The 20,736-nt window shown below is 42.4% G+C and overlaps 1 protein-coding gene across 3 annotated transcripts in view; it reads left to right on the plus strand.

The window, feature by feature from the left end:
- Window positions 1-19,775, plus strand: part of LOC124795053 (seipin) — a 48,457-nt gene extending 28,682 nt beyond the window's left edge. For 2 of the 3 annotated variants that reach the window (XM_047258844.1, XM_047258846.1), the window contains exons 3-5: window positions 7,281-7,483; window positions 15,585-15,873; window positions 18,495-19,774. In XM_047258844.1, the coding sequence (XP_047114800.1) occupies window positions 7,281-7,483; window positions 15,585-15,873; window positions 18,495-18,649 (647 nt within the window). In that variant the 3' untranslated portion in view covers window positions 18,650-19,774. Of the gene's footprint in view, window positions 1-7,280; window positions 7,484-15,584; window positions 15,874-18,494 lie in introns of all 3 variants that reach the window. The other variant, XM_047258845.1, reaches the window with a different exon arrangement.
- Window positions 19,776-20,736: the final 961 nt, after the last annotated feature.

A 20,736-nucleotide genomic window follows, 5' to 3' on the forward strand; every position in this document is an offset into this window, starting at 1 on the left:
AACCTCCTGTTGCTCCTGCTCCATCTACTTCAGGAGCAACGCCCCCCCAACCATCGGGGACATCAGTCCCCCCTTCCCAGCCGGAGAAGCGTAAGACTCGTAAGGAAGGGGTCCCTTGGGGATCTCCCTTCGCACGTTCCGACCGGTTCCAAAGCCGACAGCCGCAAGTGGCTCAAACAACCGCCAGTCCCTGGTCGTCGGGACACGCGGTCGTCGTCTGTCCCTGAGACTGACCCAGTGACGCCCTCCCAGCCTGAACCACCCAAGGCGCAGCGCGAGAAGCAGAAGAAGAAGAAACTCCCCAAGGCTACCGACATTGCGGTGGCACCCATTCCACCGCTTCCTACAAGCTCTGCATCTGAGGATGAGGTAGAGATTCTGGCGTCCGCTGAGGACATGGATCTCGCCAGTCCCTTGGATGCAATAGATAGCTGTTGTCCAGGTGGTGACTCAGTAGCAGCTGGGGCCCTGGAGGCGTAATCTGCCTCCCCAGTCCCTTCACGCCTTTCCCATCCATGGCTAATACCATCCTCCAGTGGAACTGCAGCGGTTTCTTCCACCATCTAGCTGAGCTCCGCCAACTTATCGGCCGTCATCCTTTCCTTTGCATTGCTCTGCGGGAAACTTGGTTTCCAGCAATGCGAACTCCCGCCCTCCGTGGCTATCGGGGTTATTTTAAGAACCGGGCAGCTTATGAAAGGGTGTCTGGTGGCGTCTGCATATATGTCCTTAACTCTCTTCACAGCGAGTTTGTACCTCTACAAACAGCTTTAGAGGCTGTCGCTGTTCGGGTGTGGACGCCACAGGCTATTACCGTCTGCAGTATTTACCTTCCACCTGATGGTGCTGTCACGCAGCATGTCCTGGCTGCTCTGATAGCCCAACTGCCGCCACCTTTTTTGCTGCTGGGCGATGTCAATGCCCACAACCCTCTATGGGGTGGGACTGTCTCCGATGACCGCGGTTGGGCCGTGGAGCATGTGTTGGCTCAGCTCGACCTTAGCCTCTTGAACACCGGTGCTCCCACGCACTTCAGTGTGGCCCATGGCTCGTTCTCGGCCATCGATCTCTCTATTTGCAGCCCTGGACTTGTCCCATCCCTCCACTGGAGTGTGCATCCTGACCTGTGTGGTAGTGACCATTTTCCCATCTATTTGTCACTGCCCCAGTGTCATTCTTCTGGGCGCTTGCCCCGCTGGGCTCTCCACAGGGCTGACTGGCCGGCTTTTACTTCCGCTGCAACCACTGAGTCTCCCCCACAGGGTGACATTGACGAGGTGGTCCGTGTGTTAACCACGTCAATCATTTCGGCGGCCGAGGCTGCCATCCCCCGCTCTTCTGGACTCCCTCGGAGGAAGGCTGTCCCCTGGTGGTCGCCGGAGATTGCCGAGGCTATTCGCGACCGTAGGCGGGCCCTCCAGCGTCTTAGGCGGCACCCGTGTCTCGAGACCCTCATCGTGTTTAAGAGGCTCCGTGCCTTTGCCCGTCGTCTTATTACACGGCGTAAGCAGGAGTGCTGGGAGCGGTATGTCTCATCCCTGGGCTCCCGTGTCTCCCCCTCGCTCGTGTGGTCCCGGATACGGCAGATTTACAGACACCAGACCCCTACGGGTGTCCCTGGGATCTCTTTGGACGGCGCTGTCTGCACGGACGCTGCCGCCATTGCTGAACACCTTGCTGCGCACTTCGCTAAGAGCTCTGCGACTGCAACTTATCCCCCCGCCTAACGCTCTCTCAAGGAGCGTGCCGAGCAGATGCTGTTATCGTTCCGCACGCGTCGTTCTGAAGAATACAATGCTCCTTTCAGCGAGAGGGAATTCATCGCTGCCCTCGCCGATTGCCCTGATACAGCACCAGGCCCAGACTGCATCCACGGACAGATGCTGAAGCATCTCTCCAGGGACTGCCAGAGACGCATCCTCACCATCTTTAACCGCATCTGGAGCGAGGGCGTGTTCCCGTCGCAATGGTGGGAGGGTCTTATTGTCCCCATCTTGAAGCCCGGCGCGGACCCACTGGCGGTGGACAGCTATCGTCCCATTACCCTCACCAACGTTTTGAGCAAATTGCTCGAACGTATGGTGGGGCGGCGTTTGTGTTGGGTCCTTGAGTCGCGCGGTCTCCTCGCTCCATCCCAGGGTGGCTTCCGCCGGGGCCGGTCTGCAGCGGACAATTTGGTGCGGCTGGAATCTGCTGTCCGTACGGCCTTTGCCCGACGGCAGCATCTCGTTGCTGTATTTTTCGATCTGCGGAAGGCGTATGACACCACATGGAGGCATCACATCCTCGCCACGTTGCATGAGTGGGGTCTTCGTGGTCAGCTCCCGGCTTTTGTTCAAAGCTTTTTATTGCGCCGCTCTTTCCGGGTGCAAGTCGGTGCCACCTCTAGTTCATCTTATGTACAGGAAAATGGGGTCCCGCAGGGCTCGGTGTTGAGCGTCTCCTTATTTCTAGTGGCCATTAATGGTCTGCCTGCAGCAGTGGGGTCGTCGGTGTCTCCTTCTTTGTATGCCGACGACTTCTGCATCTCATTTAGCTCCACGACTACGGGAGTCGCCGAACGCAGGCTGCAAGTCGCCGTTCGCAAGGCAGCATCATGGGCTCTGTCTCATGGTTTTCAGTTCTCTGCTGCTAAGACTCGAGTTATGCACTTCTGCAGGCATCGGACGGTCCACCCTCATCCTGACCTTTACCTCGATGGCCACCTGCTTGAAGTGGTGGACACTTGCTGCTTCTTGGGACTCGTGTTTGATGCCCGGCTCACATGGGTTCCTCATGTTACTCAGCTGAAGCAAACATGCTGGCGGCACCTCAACGCCCTCTGCTGCCTTAGCCACACGTCTTGGGGTGCAGATCGCTGCACGCTGCTGCGATTGTACAGAGCCCTTGTGCAGTCCCGGCTTGATTATGGGAGCCTGGCCATGGGTCTGCGTCCCCCTCAGTGTTGAAGTTGTTAGACCCCATACACCACTGTGGGGTTCGGCTTGCAACTGGCGCTTTTCGCACCAGCCCCGTGGATAGTCTACTGGTGGAGGCCGGGGTTCCCCCGCTGTGGGTTCGCCGCCATCGTCTGCTCGCCGACTATGCTGTCCACGTGCATTGCTCGCCAGGCCATCCCAATCGTCGCCTGCTTTTCCCTGCCATGGTCCTCCATCTGCCCGAACGGCGACCTAGGTCTGGGCTTTCCGTAGCTGTCCGTGTCCAGTCCCTGCTGTCAGAACTGGGGTCATTCCCTCTTCTGCCTCCCTTCCGGGTCCGTACACCTACGCCTCCCTGGTGTTTGTCCCGGCCGTCCGTCCGTCTGGATTTGGCACAGGGACCTAAGGACTCGGTTCCGCCTGTGGCCCTCCGTCGCCGTTTTCTTGCGCTCCTCGCCTCATTTCCGGGCTGTGAGCCTGTCTACATTGATGGTTCCCTGGTTGATGGTCGCACTGCCTACGCTTTTGCTCACGCTGCCCATGTTGAGCAACTCTCCTTGCCGGCTGGCTGCAGTATTTTTACTGCAGAGCTGGTGGCCATCTTGCGCGCTCTTGAGCATATGCGTTTCTGCTCAGGTAGGTCCATCGTCATCTGCAGTGACTCCCTGAGCAGCCTTCAGGCCATCGACCCTCTTCTCCTCTGGTGTCCTCCATTCAGGAGTCTGTTTCCGCCATTGCCCGCTCTGGTCGTTCGGTGGTCTTGGTTTGGACGCCAGGTCATGTTGGCATCCCGGGGAACGAACGTGTTGACAGGCTGGCCTAAGGGGCGATCGACGCCCCAGCTTTGGAGATTGGCCTCACAGCTCGCGACCTGCAGCTGGTGTTGCACCGTAAGATGCTTGGGGTGTGGTCTGTTGAGTGGCATGGCATGACAGCCCAGAATAAACTGCGGGCCGTCAAGGAGACGACCGATGTGTGGCGCTCCTCCCTGCGGTCTTCTCGCAGGGAGTCTGTTATCCTGTGTCGGCTCCACATTGGCCATACATACCTGACGCACGGCCATCTTTTGCGCCAGGAGGATCCCCCCCTGTGTCGGTGTGGGTCCCGGCTGACGGTCGCCCACGTTTTATTGGAGTGTCCCCGACTGCGCACCCTTCGGCAGTCTTTTAATCTCCCGGGCACCTTGCCTTTGATTTTATGCGACGATGCCTCCATGGCTGACAGTGTTTTACATTTTATCCGTGCTAGTCCTTTTTATGGTTCCATTTAGAGTGGTCCTGCACCTTTCCCTTTGTGTGTCTCTTGTCCTCGAGTCTCTCATATTTGGTTGCAGATTTTAGTGTGTAGTCGGTTGGTTGACTCTTTCCCTTTTTTGTTGTCGTGGTCAGTCAACCAGTCTCCCGTCATCTTCTTTTGTTCTGTTTCCTTTTGTCTGGTGTCTTCGTGTCTGTAGTGTTCGTTACCGCATTTGTGTTCTTTTAGGGCCTGGGGGGGGAGTCTCCTTCCCCTTGGGATTTTACCTGCTTCGTGCATTTCTGTCTCGTGTTTTTTTTGGAATGGGGGACTGATGACCTTAGCTGTTTAGTCCCCCTTAAACATCCCAACAACCACCACCACCACCGCAGGGGGGGGGGGGGGGGGGGGGGCTTTCTGGCTTAATATGACAACCAATTTAATTTTGTACATATTTTCTAGTTATGGACATGACTGTATTCAGTATACAGGAAGTATGAATGACCATACCTTCACTCACAATTTTTTCAAGTTTTATTGAATCATGCAGCACATTTTGGACCCTGTGGGTCCATCTTCAAGTGCAGATTGTTTTAATATGCTGTTTACTTCTGCTCTTGTGTGAGGTGAAGTGAAATGCTTGTTTGAAAAATCCAGATATTAAACAGCATCTGTGATGTATTTTGTAATGTGCAAGTATGTGCCTTGAGTTACATGATGTGTGATTACAGAATGGGTAAGTCAACACCTTCTGACATTAAAACATTAAAAATGTGCTTTCTGAATTTTTTGGAACGTACATTTCACATCACGTCATTCAAAGGCAGAAGTAAATATTGTATTAATTCAATTTGCACTAGGTGATGATGAACCTACAGGGTTTTTTGTGAGATTCAGTGTGCATTATGAGGTTCAAGAAAAAAGAAACAAAAAAATAGTAACTGAAGGTGTAAAGTGTTGTTATTAATACTTCCTGTGTATAAGCAAATAATTATTAAAAATGGAGTTAGGCACCAACATTTATCATCAATGTTTGCCATTCCTCCACCACATACAAGCTGTGCCATAGTGATACCATCCCAGAAGTCCAGCATAACCTCCATCCGTACTGAAATTCTTACATCCATAATAGAATATCTCCCCTGAGTCCAGCTCCCTCTCGTCCCAATTAACACTGCACACCCACCTCATACATGCTTCCCAAAATCCACAAACCCCACAATCCTGGACACTCCATTATCACTGGTCATTGTGCTCCCACTGAAAGAAGTTCTGCTCTTGGCAACCAATACCTCCAACCAATTGTCTGAAGTTGAGCCTCACACATCAAAGATACTAACACTTCCTTTGCTGTTTTGACTATCCCCATTTCATTATCTCCTGGATCTTCTCGTCACTGTTGATTCCATCTCCCTGTATACCATTATCCCTCATGGCAATGACCTGTTTGCTATCTAGTACTAGCTCTCTCAATGTCCTTCTGACTCCAAGCCAACCACCTCATCCCTCATGCACCTTACCAACTACATCCTCGCACTAAACTATTACTCCTTTGAAAGGAAAGTATATAAAAACAGTTGTGGCAGAGCCATGGGCACTTGCATGGCAACTTCCTAAGCCAATCTGTTGAAGGAAACCTTCCTAGCATCCCGAAACCACAGGCCCCGTGACTGATTTAGGTTCATGGATGATATCTTTAATATCTTTATGATCTGGACTCAGGGCCAAGGCATCATATCCCCATTCCTCCACAACGTCGACATCTTCTCTCCCATCTGTTTCACGTGGTCCCCATCACCCAAATGTGCCCATTTGTGGGGTGTTGTCTTCCACCTCACTGATCGCTCCATCCACACCTCTATTCATATTAAACCCACTAACCACCAAAGAGTACCTGAACTTTGACAGCTGTCACCCATCCCACACCAAAAAATTACTTGCATACAGCCTGGCCATCCATGGATGGCGTATCTGCAGCGGAGAGAATTATCTTGTTCAGTATGATGGTTTCACCAGGGCCTTCATAGATAGGCACTACACCCCAACATAGTCTGCACACAAATTTCAAGTGCCACACCCTCTCACAGCCCTAATCCTGCCACACCCCTCAGGAGTGTCCACTCATTAACCATTATCATCCCAGTCTGGAGCAAATGAACCATATCCTTCACCAAGGCTTTAATTATCATCATGCCTGGAAATGACTGACATTCTACCCAAGATCCTTTTCACCCCTCCTAAAGTGGTATGTATTCCATCATGTACCTAACCTACACAACATCCTGGTCCATCCCTACATCACTCCCACTCCCAACTCATTTCCACAGGCTTATATCCCAGTGGAGGAGCCAGGAGGTAGGTCTGCCTGATTCACCCACCCAGCACATTCTACTCCAGTCCTGTCACAGGCTTATCATATGCCATTATAAGCAAGGCTAATTGTGAAACCAGCCATATCATATACAAACTCTGCTGCAATCACTGCACATCTCTTTTATTGGTTTGGCAACCAACCAGCTGTCCATCATAATGAATGGTCACCAGAAAACTGTGGCCAAGAACAAAGCTGACCACTTAGTGGAACAACATACTGCTGAGCAAAAATTGCTGGAGTTCAGTGGCTGCTTCATAACCCATGCAATTTGAATCTTTCCCTCCAGCATCAGCTTTTCTTAACTTCATAATTGAGAGTTATCCTTGCAACACATTCTTTGCTCCCATAATCCTCCTAGCTTCAATCTCTGCTAACCAAATGTCTCCACACTTTCTACCCAACAGTTTGCCTTCCCTCTGTTCTTTCACCCTCTTCTAGTCCGCACCTCTATATTGTCTTCATTGAGTTCTGTACCTCACTGGCTCTGATACCCATTTGTCACAAGCCTAGCCTGTGCAACTGCTACTCCTTACTCCCCGCATTCCTGGCCTGCACACCTGCTGCCACCGTTTGAGCCATTCCCAACTCCTCATCCTGCTTTCCTCCTCTTCTCCTTCTACCCATCCCTGAAGAGCATTAAAATTTTGTCTGGTTTGAGTATCATTCACCTGAAAGAATTGATATGTTAATTTCAACTATTTACATATTGTTAAAAGAGAAAAATGTTATGCAGTATTGTTTTTCAATACTTCCAGGTATGTTTATGGCATGTGTACATTTGTATGACAGAGGTGCAGAGTTCATTTCAAAATCATGCAAGTCTGGCATGCTGCATTATAGAAGTCCTCTTCTGCAGACATTGTCAACTGTTGTTCTTTCACCTCTTTTGATATTTGGTTCAAAAGAAGAGAAGCAAATAATAACACTTGAAATGTTTAGTGACCTAGAAGATGACCAAGTAAGTATTTCCAGTTCCTAACACTTAGAAAAAAAATCCTTTTAGGATGTTTAGTAACATTAAAAGTAAAGTGGTCATATATTGGTGTAAATTTGTACTGGTGAAATTGAAAAATTTGTTTTTCCTTTTTCAATAATCACAGTGTTAACCTAAATTTTAGATTACACTTTTGGGTTTATTGTTAAAAACAACAATATTGAATTGCTGATTTATTTATGTGATATATTAAATAATATGCCATTTTCTTAGAAAATAAATGTTACTGTGATAGAGTGGAGGGCATGTCAGGAAACTGTAATATGAGGTGAAGTGAGTCTATAAAAATGTGCTTAATATTTAACAAAATTTGTAGTCCTTCGAACTGTTGGTATCACAGAGACGTGCTGTTTGATGCCTTCTCGACATAGGGACCTCGGAGCTGTTGTGGAAAATGCCCAGTATTCCAATGGGACAACTGGTCATCACTGTGGTGAGCCAATTTGTAAGCTAATTCACTGTAAAAGTGCAGGCACCAGAAGAAGGCCAGGGTCTTTAACATCGTTGTACAGGGCACTGACTGACAGAGTCTCTTGTTGGAGATATGAAACACGTACAAGTGCTGCTTGGGAAGCCAAACATGTTGTAGATCCCAGCAGGTGTACTCAAGCAGATTGTTGGTGCCCAACCTTGCTCTTCCGCCTATTAACTATCAATGTGTTCTTATATGATTTGTTTCTCTGCAGCTGAAGATGTCTTAACAACACTAACACTGGTTTTCACACTTTGCTGGGCTGAAAGTTCTCTACTGATTTAATTGTTTGTTGTTTGTTTTTAAGCTGTTTCTTTGATGATATAGTCATAGTAGGTTGAAATAGGTGAGAGGGTTTTGAACTTTCCATCGTTCATGCCATATCCCATGTCTAAACATTTGTTGGTAGCAGTAGATTTTTCTGGCTGATATAATCATTTGTGATGTCTATGTTCATCACATTTGCCTTCAACAATGTGACATGTCTGACATATGTATGAGTTCCCACAGTGATAAAAGGTCTTGTGTATTCCTGGATTCCTTAGACTAAGTTCATTTTTTGTAGAAATCATGTGCACTTACCCAAGAGGACAGCGGAATATTTAATTTAGGATTGTTTGAAAATCCAACTGATCCTAAGGGAGACATTGCGAACATAATGCAGGAGTTCTTTGTATCTTTGTCTTATCATGATGATTAATGCATGCAGGTTATAAATTGTGGTAGATGGCCTTTCCAAAATACGAATTCTGAACTAATACAGAACAGTGATGGCTAAGTTCTGCTGACAAAGTCTTAAGATCTGAGATAACTCAAGCTCCATAAATGACTATCCGTAATGCATTGAGATGGGTTATGAAAGTTAAAAGCTCATAAACATTGGTCTGTATCTTTTGATCCATGAAACACACTGTGACCCCAAAGTGGTATCTTCTTTTATATGAACCATGATATTCAAAACAGAAGATTGTCTATTTTTTTCACTTTCATAGTTTAAAGAAAGATGCCAGGATGGAGTGAGTTTAGATGTTCTAAAAGTGATCTAAGTGGTGTTTGCTCATGTGGTCATATCACAAAGATATTATTAGTATATCTGCAAAAGCATGTGTCTTAAAGAACCACTTGTCAAAATGCTTTATTCTCAAAGTCTTCGATAACAGGGCAAGTTATGGGACACCGAAGCTACCCAGAGCGACACCCTCAGATTGTTCAGTATGTTGGTTATTGAATAAAAAATTGATCAAGATGGAGCACATGTTTGTGCTTACTTTTGTGTGTTTCAGTGAATCCAACAAATGCACTTACAGCAAAGGAGAGACTACATAAAAATCACCAATAGGTCAGTTGTTTTGCGGCATAAATGCTTGAGTCGATGTATGAAATCTTCCAGATAGCAAATGTTGTGTTCTCATTTTCAGCAAATGGCTCAAAAGGGAAGCCAGATGTCTGACTAAGTGTCTCAGGGTTCTGCCAGTAACATGATCACTTGATAAGGAGCCTAAGAGTTGAATGACCATTGAAGGTTTTATGGCCTATTAATGATATATAAAGGATTTCTACTTCACCCCATTATTTGAAAATACATGGTCCAGTCACATTAATGTGACCACCATCTATGTTTCAACATGCAATTGCCACTCGCAGGCAACAAGTGGCAGCACTAGCAGTGGAGGGTATGTAAAGTGTGTTAGGATGGATGTGGAAAACGTCCAAAAGGCCACTATCATTGGCTTTTTGGCCAAGGGTGGAAGCATTTTAAAATGGCTAAGTTTGTAAACTGTTTGCATGCACCATGGTTAAAATATTCCATGTGTGGCAAAATGGTGCTATCCAAAACTGGCACCAGGCAAACATGGGCTACAGATGACAGAGGTGGACAATAACTCCTTGGATGAGTATAGACGAATAGATGTGCAACAGTTGAGAAACTGATCACACAGATGAATGAAGGGGGTACCAATGGTATCTTCTCAGTGACTGCTTAGCAAACGTTGCTGTGTATGTGCTTCCACAGCAGTGATCTGATTCATGCAACCATACTGATTGCTGTTCATCAGTGATGAAGACTGGAATTTGCTTGCAAATACTGCAACTGGCTGTTCACTGAGGGTGATAGGTGCCTTTTTCAGGTGAATCATGTTTTATGTTCCATTTGACAGATGGCAGTTGGCATGTGTGGTGTGAAACCTCTGAAAACAACAATTATCAGAAGTGTCCAGGCCAGAGGAGGGAGCATTATGGGCTGTGGAATGTTACATTGTTTTCCCTAGCACAGTAGATCAACCCAAGTGTGCATCTATCCTTGGGGACCATGTCCGCTTCAAATTGTGTGTTTTTTTTTTTTTTTTTTAGCACAATGGCATCTACCAAGAGGTAAATGTAACATGTCCCACAGCTCACAGTATATTTGCATGGTATGAAGACCATCAGGATGAGTTTACCATACTCCCCTGGCCAACAAATTCCCTGGATTTAAATCCAATTAAGAACTGTGGGACTGCCTCAATCAGGCTGTTTCCACCACTGATCCTCAACCAAGAAACCTTCTACATCTACATATATACTCCACTAGCCACTACCCCCCCCCCCCCCCCCCCCCTGTTCCACTTGCGGATTGCGCGAGGAAAAAAACGACTGTCTGAATGCCTTAGTATGAGCTCTACTTTCCCTTATCTTTGAATGGTCATCATTGCGCGATTTGAAAGTTGGTGGTAATAATATATACTCTACATCCTTGGTGAAGATTGGATTTCGGAATTTAGTGAGCAGCCCCTTCCATTTAGTGTGCCGTCTATCTGCAAGTGTGTCCCACTTCAAACTTTCTATGAGATTTGTAATGCTTTCACGATGGCTAAATGAACCAGTCATGAATCTTGCCGCTCTTCTTTGGACCTTCTCAATCTCTTGAATCAGACCCAACTGGTAAGGGTCCCATACAGATGAAAAATACTCTAAGTCTGGACAAACTAATGTATTGTAAACTATTTCCTTTGTTGAAGGACTGCATCGCTTCAGGATTCTACCAATAAACTGCAATCTAGAGTTTGCCTTACCCGTTACTTGTGTAATCTGATCATTCCATTTGAGATCATTTTGAATAGTCACACCCAGATACTTGACGGATGTTACTGCTTCCAAAGACTGGGCATTTATTTTGTACTCATACATTAATGGGGATTTTCACCTTGTTTACACCTTAGGTTACACTTACTAATATTGAGAGATAACTGCCAGTCATTACGCCACACATTTATTTTCTGAAAATCCTCATTTATTTGTTCACAACTTTTATGTGATACTACTTTCCTGTAGACTACAGCATCATCGGCAAATGGTCTAATGCCGTTGTCCATGCCATCAACCAGATCGTTTATGTAAATCGTAAAAAGTAGCGGATCTATTACGCTGCCCTGGGGCACACCTGATGTTACGCTTGTTTTTGTTGAAGTCACCCCATTGAGGACGACATACTGCTCTCTGTCTGTTAGAAAACTTTCTATCCAATCGCATATGTCATTGGATAGACCGTGCACACTTTTTGGGGCAAGCGACAGTGAAGTACTCAGTCGAACGCCTTTCGAAAGTCGAGAAATATGGCATCAGCCTGGGAGCCAGTATCTAGAGCTTGTTGTATATCATGCACAAAGAGGGCCAGCTGTGTCTCGCATCACCACCATTTCCTAAATCCGTGCTGATTTCTGCAGATGAGCTTCTCTGAATCTAGAAAGGTCATTATGTCTGAGCACAAAATATGTTCCATGATTCTACAACAAATCGATGTCAGTGAAATTGGCGGGTAATTATGTGCATCCAATTTTCTACCCTTTTATAGATCACTATGACCTGGGCCTTCTTCCAGTCCCGTGGTACTTTCCGCTGTTCCAATGATCTCTGATAGATGATGGGTGAGAATGGTGCTATATTTGTAGCATAGTCAACATAAAATCTAACGGCGATACCATCTGGGCCACATGCCTTCCTGGCGTCTAAGGATCTTAACTGTTTTACAATCCCAGATACACTAAACACTATGTCAGACATCCTCGCATTTGTTCAATTATTGAAAGGGGGAATGGTGCTGCAGCCCTCTACCGTAAAGGAGTTTTTGAAAGCTAGTTTTAGAGTTTCGGCCTTCTGTTTATCATCATCAGTTACATTATCCATACTGATAGCAAGAGAAGGTATTGAATTATTTGTTGCGTTCATAGATTTTATGTACGACCAAAATTTTTTGGGGTTATTTTTAGAATCTGCAGATAAAATATTGCTTTCAAATTCGTTAAAAGAATCTCTCATTATCCTTCTGATAGCTGCTTTCATTTCACATAATTTCTGTTTGTCAGTGGGGCAGTGACTACGTTTAAAATGACTGTGCAAAATTCTCTACTTTCTCAGCAACTTCCTAATATATTTGTTGTACTGAGGTGGATTCTTTCCCTCCCCTATATTTTTGCTAGGCACGTACTTCTGTAGCACATGGTGGACAATACCTTTAAATTCTGACCAAAGATGCTCATTATCTTTGTGTTCCGCAGTGAATGCTTGGAGCTGACTATGAAGATATTCACTAATGACACTTTTATTTGCTTTCCCAAACAAGAAAACTATGCGCTGTTTCTTTGGTTTGTGCAGCTGGTCAAGGCACTGGAGTGGACATGCCTCCACATCCCTGCTGGTGCCTTCCAGCACATCTCGCAGCAGTCTGTGCTTCAAAATGCATTTATTCAGGCTTTTGACAAGTGATCACATTAATGTGACTGAATAGTGTTTTAGGACCTGACAAAAGTTAAATACTTTTGTGACAGTTACCTATCAATGCACAATTCACTCAAATCTGTATTGTCATACCACTCTTGACAATGCACAGACTTTAAACTATCTTGTCACTTACAAATAACTATGTAGAAAAGATTGATATATCAATAAATCCTGATTGGCCCAAAGACTACATGAGAGTAAGATAATGTATTTTTGCAGATGTTAGTAAGGAACTGGACATAGTGTCCAGGAAAAAGTCACAAGTGTTGATAGACTGGTGCCACAACTGAGTAATGAAAGAACTCTCTAGTATGTTTTTGCTAAAGGTAGTTGTACTTCATGTTTGGTTGAGCCTGTTGAGATACTAAAATGTTAGGCGGTTGGCAAGACAGATCACCAGCATATGTCCTGTCTCTCCAGTGTGTTGCAAAAAAAATTGAAGAAGTTTAGCAATTTTTTCAATGGATGGAAACCAAGAATAATCCAAAGATAATTGCTAGATATTTTACATCAAACACAAAAAAGCTGCTACTTTTGCTGCAGTGATATTTGAGAAAGAATAGCTTTTGGTTTTGTGATATATATTTTTTGAATAGATACCTGCAAGATGTAGAAACAATTGGAAGTTACATGGCAGCTCAGACAGTGTGGCGAAATGGTGAATAAACCCAGACACTGCATGGAGTAGGAGGCTGGGAATGTGCTGATTATCTGTTCTGTTATCTGGTTGACATTTTGTCTCAGCTCACAAAAGCTGTGGGCTATAGGGAACAGAATGGGGCAAAATACTGTTCAGTAGGATGCTCAATTTCATTTCCAAAATTTTATGAATAATATGGCAGAATTACTTTTCAGAACAAATTAGACTCACTACTACATTTTAACATCATGGAATTTGTGGTAATCAATTTAATTGAACTATTGAACTAGTGCTCATTTATCCTACACAGGATGCTGAAATGGATGAAATGACTGTACCTAGAGTAATTTATAAATTTATTTACCTGTGGCAAGAGAATTGTATCACATAGATTTGGCATTTCAAATGTATTGTGTTGTGTTCATATTGATGCTACCAGAGTTAACAGATGGCAGTTTGGTACACAACCCGAACTCCAAAGGTTAATGTGCTGCATAATATGTGGTGAAATAGAAAATAAATAAATTTTTGTTTGCAATATTAAAAAGTCTTGTATGCCTGTTTCATACTTTGATATTTCTATGCTATCATAAAAAGAATAGCAACAACAACAAATTATTGCTACATGTACACTGGTGTGCAAAACTTATGGAAGAAATTTACTTATGCCTGATTGTCACTGCCAAGTAACATAGCTCGAGGAAACTTGGACTATACAGAACTACTGCAGTATAGTACAGAAGGAACTAAAAAAAATACCAAGTGAGATGAACAGGAGACATTTTTATTCAAAGACAATAATTACACCGAAGTCACTGTAATTTATGACTGTCTCCTGGACATTGGTAGAGGTGTCATAAAGGTTCTAAATAGGGTGTGTGGTCACCACGGACCACAGTGTGTGCTCTGCAACATCATGCTCCCATTCTGGCCACAAGGTTGCTAAGGAATTTTTGTGACAGGACATTCCATTCCATCTCACCTCCAGTGTAGTTGACAACTGCTGGATTGTTGTTGGTGCATGTGAGCATGCTGCATTACATTTCCCCACCACATCCCACACTTGCTTGATGTGATTTAAGCTGGGACAATGGGCAGGCTAGTCCATTTTCTAAACATTCTCTCATTCCTAGAGCTGCTCCACCTGCTCTGTTCAATGCTGTCACACGTTGTCACCCATAAAAATGAAGTCGGGATTGAATGCAACACTGAAAAGACCCACATAGGAAAGGAATACAGTGTCACTATAATGTAGAAGGTGACTGTAACATGTTCAAAGATTTGGAAATCAGTATGCCCATGCAAAATTAAGCTTCTCTGTGTCATAGTACCTTGAGCTCTGAAATGATAACGTTCGACAGTGCTGGATGTTCCGTCATATGGCGAGAGGTAATGGAGCCAGGAACATTGTCAGACATGATCATTATGGTGTAGAAAGGCATAATGTTGCATTGGCATACTGACCTCGAAATCTAGGAATATGGAACACTTAGTGGTCATCGTTACTGTGACATCGTACTCCATCACTGTGTGCATCTTATTTAGAGGTACATTCAGTCCTTACTTCATTTTGATGGATGACAGTGTGTGACTGTTTTTAACAGCACAGATGGATGAGCTTTTGGAATGAGAGGATATTCAGCAAATGGACTGTCCTGCCTTTTCTCTCAGCTTAAATCTCGTTGAGCATGTGTGGGGCATGTTGGGAAGATGTATTGCAGCTTGTCCACATGCACCACTGACCATGCAGCAGTTGTCAGCCATGCTGGTGGAGGAACAGGATGCCCTACTTCTTACCAACCTTGCAGCCAGCTGGGAGCAAGTTGCAGGGCGTGTACTGCCATCCATGGCAATCACACAACCTATTAAGAACCATGTCCTGACTTTTGTAATGTCCAGGGGCTGTCATAAATTGGCACTGACACATCATGTGAAAGTTAATTTTGTCCTTAAGTTTTGCAGGCAAGTGTTGGTGCAAACTGTTGTTTACAGGGAAGTGTAACATGCCTGTACAATTAGCCTGCACTTTGGTGGGAAAAATCTTCTGGGATTAAACAAGCTTTAAAACCTAGATACTGTGTAAATATTTGTAAAATATTGCAAAATTAGAAAAATGCAAGAAACTGGCATATTTTATTGCCTGACTACTATTACATGTTTAATGCAACTTCATTTTTGTATTTAATTTTTGCCAGGTACACCCTGTCACAGACATATTTGTGGAACTCCAGACTCGCCATATAGAACTGTACTCAGCAACTTTGAACATAAATGCTCGCTTCACGGGACTGCGGTACCTGATGTACAACTGGCCAGTACTATCTGCCATTATTGGGATAAGCTCAAACATGTTTTTCATCATGATAATTTGTGTCTTGTCATGGCTTCGTGTTGTCAGATCAGATAATATGTCCGAATTTGAGGCAGAACTTCTACGTAGAAACTCCAGCAATGGCAGCAAAGCTAGTTCACAGTTCACCGGAGGTATGTGAAGTCATGAAAATATTTCTTCTCTTCTTTAACCTTCTAACTTCTTACAACATATATGTCCATCTCTAACTTGTGCAGACTATGTGTTAATGATATATATATACATGGCAGGAATCAATATTGGTAGGAGTATGAATGTCGGATGTATATGTTTCAACATTTTAACTTTTAGTTCACCATGAATAGGTGACTTGCCTTACAATGAATTATGCAGTTGTTGGTCATACTAATAACTATGTATTAATATTGCTCATTCCTTTGACAAGATTGTAGTGCATGACCGTGTTAGGAAGTAGTCTGAGGATGTGCAAGCATTGAGTGTCAAATGCAGGAGTTGAAAGGTTAGTTTATAACAGTGACAATGAAAGTGAATGTACTTTTCCTTTGTCATTGGATGAGGATGCTGTGTCTGCTGTTGTTCTTGGCATTTCAGCATCTCATGGCTGATAATGTCACATTTCCCATGCTCACTGTTCAGGAGTGAAACTAATTGCAGTGATGAAGAGGATTACAGTAAAAGGAGCTATATCCTGTGACACTCAGCTTCGTCAAATTAGGATGTGATTTGTACATTTGTTGCAATATCATGTAAATGTTTAAGTATGATTTATTTTCGCAGACTATGGAAGAGGCACCAGTGTATCATAAATATGTCAGGCAGAATGTTGTCAGTCAAGGAAATGCCTATTGTTTCTTTTCAGCAACTCAGCTTCTGTTTGGAATGGAGAAGGCAAACTTCTATAATACTGGTCAAGAGATTCTCTTCTCCATACTCCAATTTCTGGTCATATAAGGTCTTGAGATATTTATTGTTGTTCCATATGCTACATTTTTATGACAACAATATTCCTTATCAAGGGAACAAATTGTTTCAGACAAGTTCTGTTGCTGGGTATGTAAAAGAAAAGTTAGATTTGTTCACATGCCACTTTGAAATATATGTATTTATAAAAGCGTTCTCCTGTCTGGTGGGTGCCTGCTTTCAAGCAGTATGTTCCATCAAAAATAAGGTATTTTGGAATATAAACATTTGTTCTGTGTTACTATGATCTTGGTCATCTATTATATGTTTAGCTTAGACAGCTGGAATGACTGATATAGTAACTAGACTAGGTTATTTAGGAAAAATTGGGTGATATAGTAATAAAACTTCTGTAATCGTATTTGGCAAGATGGCACAAGTTATACATTGGCAATTGGTACACAGGTCCAGGTCTGTTGCAGTATTTGCTTGAAAAGGGAACTAATGTAATTGGTCCAGTGTGTTTCTATATAAAAGAAAAAGCCAAGACTTGAATGCATGTTGCAGAGAGGAGAACATGAAATTAGCGCAGTGACTATTATAACAATAATGTAGTGGCACTTCAGAAGAGAAGTGTGTATGTTGTCCATATATTGTACAGCCGAAATATCATAAATAAGAAAAATATACGACCGAAGCAGTCTTGAGAAACTGAAACCAAAATGTATGTCGGATTATGATCACTTAACTGAAGCAGTATACAAGTGTAAAATGATACTGAGTGTATTAAACAAAAACCATGAAAATCACTTTTTTCACTCACTATACATGTGTACTAAATTATTTATCAATTCCATATGGGGAAAATGTATCAAGTCGGAGCTCCATTTCACTTTTATTCATGAAATTCTATGGAAGATTCGCCAAGAAAGAACAAAATTGAGAGACTATTGAAAGGGAGCGGAAGATTCCTTGTGAAAATGGGGAAGGCACTTTTCAACCATTATTGAAAAGAAAATGACCCTTTTGTAATGTAAGTCTTATGCAGCAGAAGGAATCACAGCTTTTTTGCAAATGATACTGTATGGGACTGTGTGCTTTTCCATGCTTCGAACTGTACCATACCCAAAAGATTGATGAAATGTAACATTTTCCTTCATTTCACTGTTTTGTTAGTGTCAGTAAACAAACAAACAGAAAAAACAACTATGATAATTTAGCATGGAAGGTGTGCTGCTATGTGCAACAGAAACGGTGAGCACAGCCAGGAATGGCATGAGGTGCACTTCTCAACACACAGCAAGTGCACTGCTGGCATGAACTCAGCAGTGAAAGGATTCTTAAGATCAGTTTTATTCAAAATTACGTTTTGGACTGTTTATAGAGACTGCACAAATATTGCACAGATTAGTCTAAAAAATACATTCAATAGTGCACCTTACTTTGGTGATACTGCAGCAGAACTCTACTGGAATTCCTCGCATTTCAGATCCACCTGTGTCTTCTTCATTTTATTTAAAATTCTCTAAATATGTCCTTCAAGGTAAATGATTAATGGTCTGAAACTGACTTTTCCCTTGTGTGAATGAGTGACCACCACTTCTAATTAGTATAACACTATTAAAGACATTGTAAATGATCTAGATGATATTCTGCACATTTTTAATGGCTTTCACTTCAGATACCAAAAAATAAATTAACTTTTTAATAGCTTTGCTTTCATTTTTACAGAATTTTGAGTCTAAATATGACACAACCAAGGAAAGGATAGACATATGCTTTTATTTTTAATACCAGAAGATCTGTTGAATGAACATTTTATACAGTGCTGTATCAATAGATATTATTGACACTTGTATTGTTTTTGCTTCAGACATCTCACAAGATGACTCAAGCCTGATGGGTGACAATGGAAAGCAATCTGAATCTGATGTGGTGCCATTGGAGAGTAGAGAGCAGTCAGAGGTTTCTGAAGCTGAAAGTTTTGATCTTATTCGTACATCTAGTGTTGAAGTTATAAGAAGCTGATTAATTTTATTGCCTTAAAGTGCAAAGAATTATGGTTGCATTCACTGTGTGTAAGGTACAAATTTTGGTACAAATGTTGTTAATTTCTAAATAAGATTTTTTATTATTTTCTTGCCTGTTAAGAGAAGTCTGAAATCATTCCCATTCCACTGTTGATTATTGAAGTGTGTATGTACTGTTCATACCTTGACATTCTGTCAAAAGTTCCTCTTGATATTACTGTCCTGAAGATATAATGTAGTATAATATTGTGATTTGGATTCTTGCTGTATGTAGCTATGATTCATTCATATACATACAAAGTCCACATCCTTTATGAAAGAAATGGCTTTACAAAGACTGATAAACAGTGATACTAGTAGAATTTAACATAGAATTCACATTATGAAAAATGTAAAATGTTACCAAACACCTTTTATATCAAGCAAGAATAATAATATCAATATTCATATTTTTTCAGTCCTTGCAAACATAAAATTGAGTAATTTTAAATAGTTACAACAATTATTTTACTGCATAAAGTTACAATAATTCCATATACCAGAAGACCACAATGATAGTCAATGGAAATGTTCATTTCCTAGTTGTAGAAATAAAGTGCACCTCTATACAGGGATCACGGCAATCGTTTTTGATATGTTACTCATTTTGTGAAACATCATACTATTGAAAGTATGTACCTGTATTTTACTGTTGTTCCTTCTAGGTGTTGCTGAATTGTTTGTACTATTAACATTAAAGATTTTGAGAATTATTTTTTACATTCTTTGTCTGCTGACTTTGATATTTATGCAGCAGGACTGTTATGATTTTACCTTAGACTGCTTAGTATTACACTGGTTACTGTGAAAGAGATTTTATTGATCTTTCATTGCATTTTATGCTGTCAAAGGCTTTATTGTATTGATATACACTTAGAATTAGTTTGTGTTGACTACACAGTTATCTGTTTTAATAATTTTGAGGCTGTGTGTAAAACAGTGTATAACATTGTTAACCAAAAATTAGAATCCATTCTAAAGACATTAGTTTAATTCATATTTAGTATTTCTTCAGTCTTGTTTCATTTTAAAGAGGGCCTGTGTTGATAGAGACAACTTTTTATTGGCCATTAACCATATTTTATATAGTACACTGTAATGAAGTTGCTGTTGTATGATATTTTATAAAAAGTTTTCAATAAATATAATAATAATAAAGAAAGATGTTGTGTACGCTCTCCACATGTAGGTGTTCACAGTGTTAAATTTTTTATTAATGCATTTGTAGATTATGACTGATAACTCATCTTTCATTAATGTAAACAACAACGTCCACTATTTGGAATAACAGATGTGTGTCTTATCTCTTGCGTAGGACATTTTGTCCATTCAGTGTCGATCACACTTCATAAATCACTCAGTCAGAATAAATGTGAGACACTTATAGTTCAAAGTCCTGTTGGAGATGAATTTGTTGTGCTTTGGAATGAATAAGAAATATGATGGAACAGGTCTGACTGTGTGGAGTACACATCTGAATTTATTAGCTTAGGTGATGCTCCATCCAACCTAGGTGACAATAGCTGTACGAGACCTCAATGCATCAGTTTAAGATTCAAAGAAATGTCCCCTACAGATTAACTGATTAAAATTCTAATGATCAACTTCCAAAGCATTCACAAATAAGTCAGAGTTTGAAGCAGTTCTAAAATCAGTGGAGCTCGCATAGCATTAAATACAGTAAGTTAGCTGAAACTCAAAATTGACAGCCTGCTAGTCTGATGTATCTCTTATTTATGCTCATGTATTTTGGAATGAATGGACACAGCATATCTGCAAGCCTGGATGTTGATAGAAATGTTACTCTGTTTGTGGTATCTGCTGGATGGATGGTTTATGCCATTTCATTGCATCCTGCCTTGGCGATACAATGCAAGACATGGAAGAGGACGGTTGTGACAATCCCAGTGACATCACAGGGATTAGAGAAAAACTGCTATCTGTATATTCAGTTGGTATCTGTTAACTAAAGCAGACCACTTTGGACATTGTCCATGTTAATGTATCTGTAATGTCCTAAATAATGAACCAATTTTGTACGTATGG

This window comes from Schistocerca piceifrons, chromosome 4 (genome assembly GCF_021461385.2).
Source record: "Schistocerca piceifrons isolate TAMUIC-IGC-003096 chromosome 4, iqSchPice1.1, whole genome shotgun sequence".
In the NCBI taxonomy this organism is placed as follows: Eukaryota; Metazoa; Arthropoda; class Insecta; order Orthoptera; family Acrididae; genus Schistocerca; species Schistocerca piceifrons.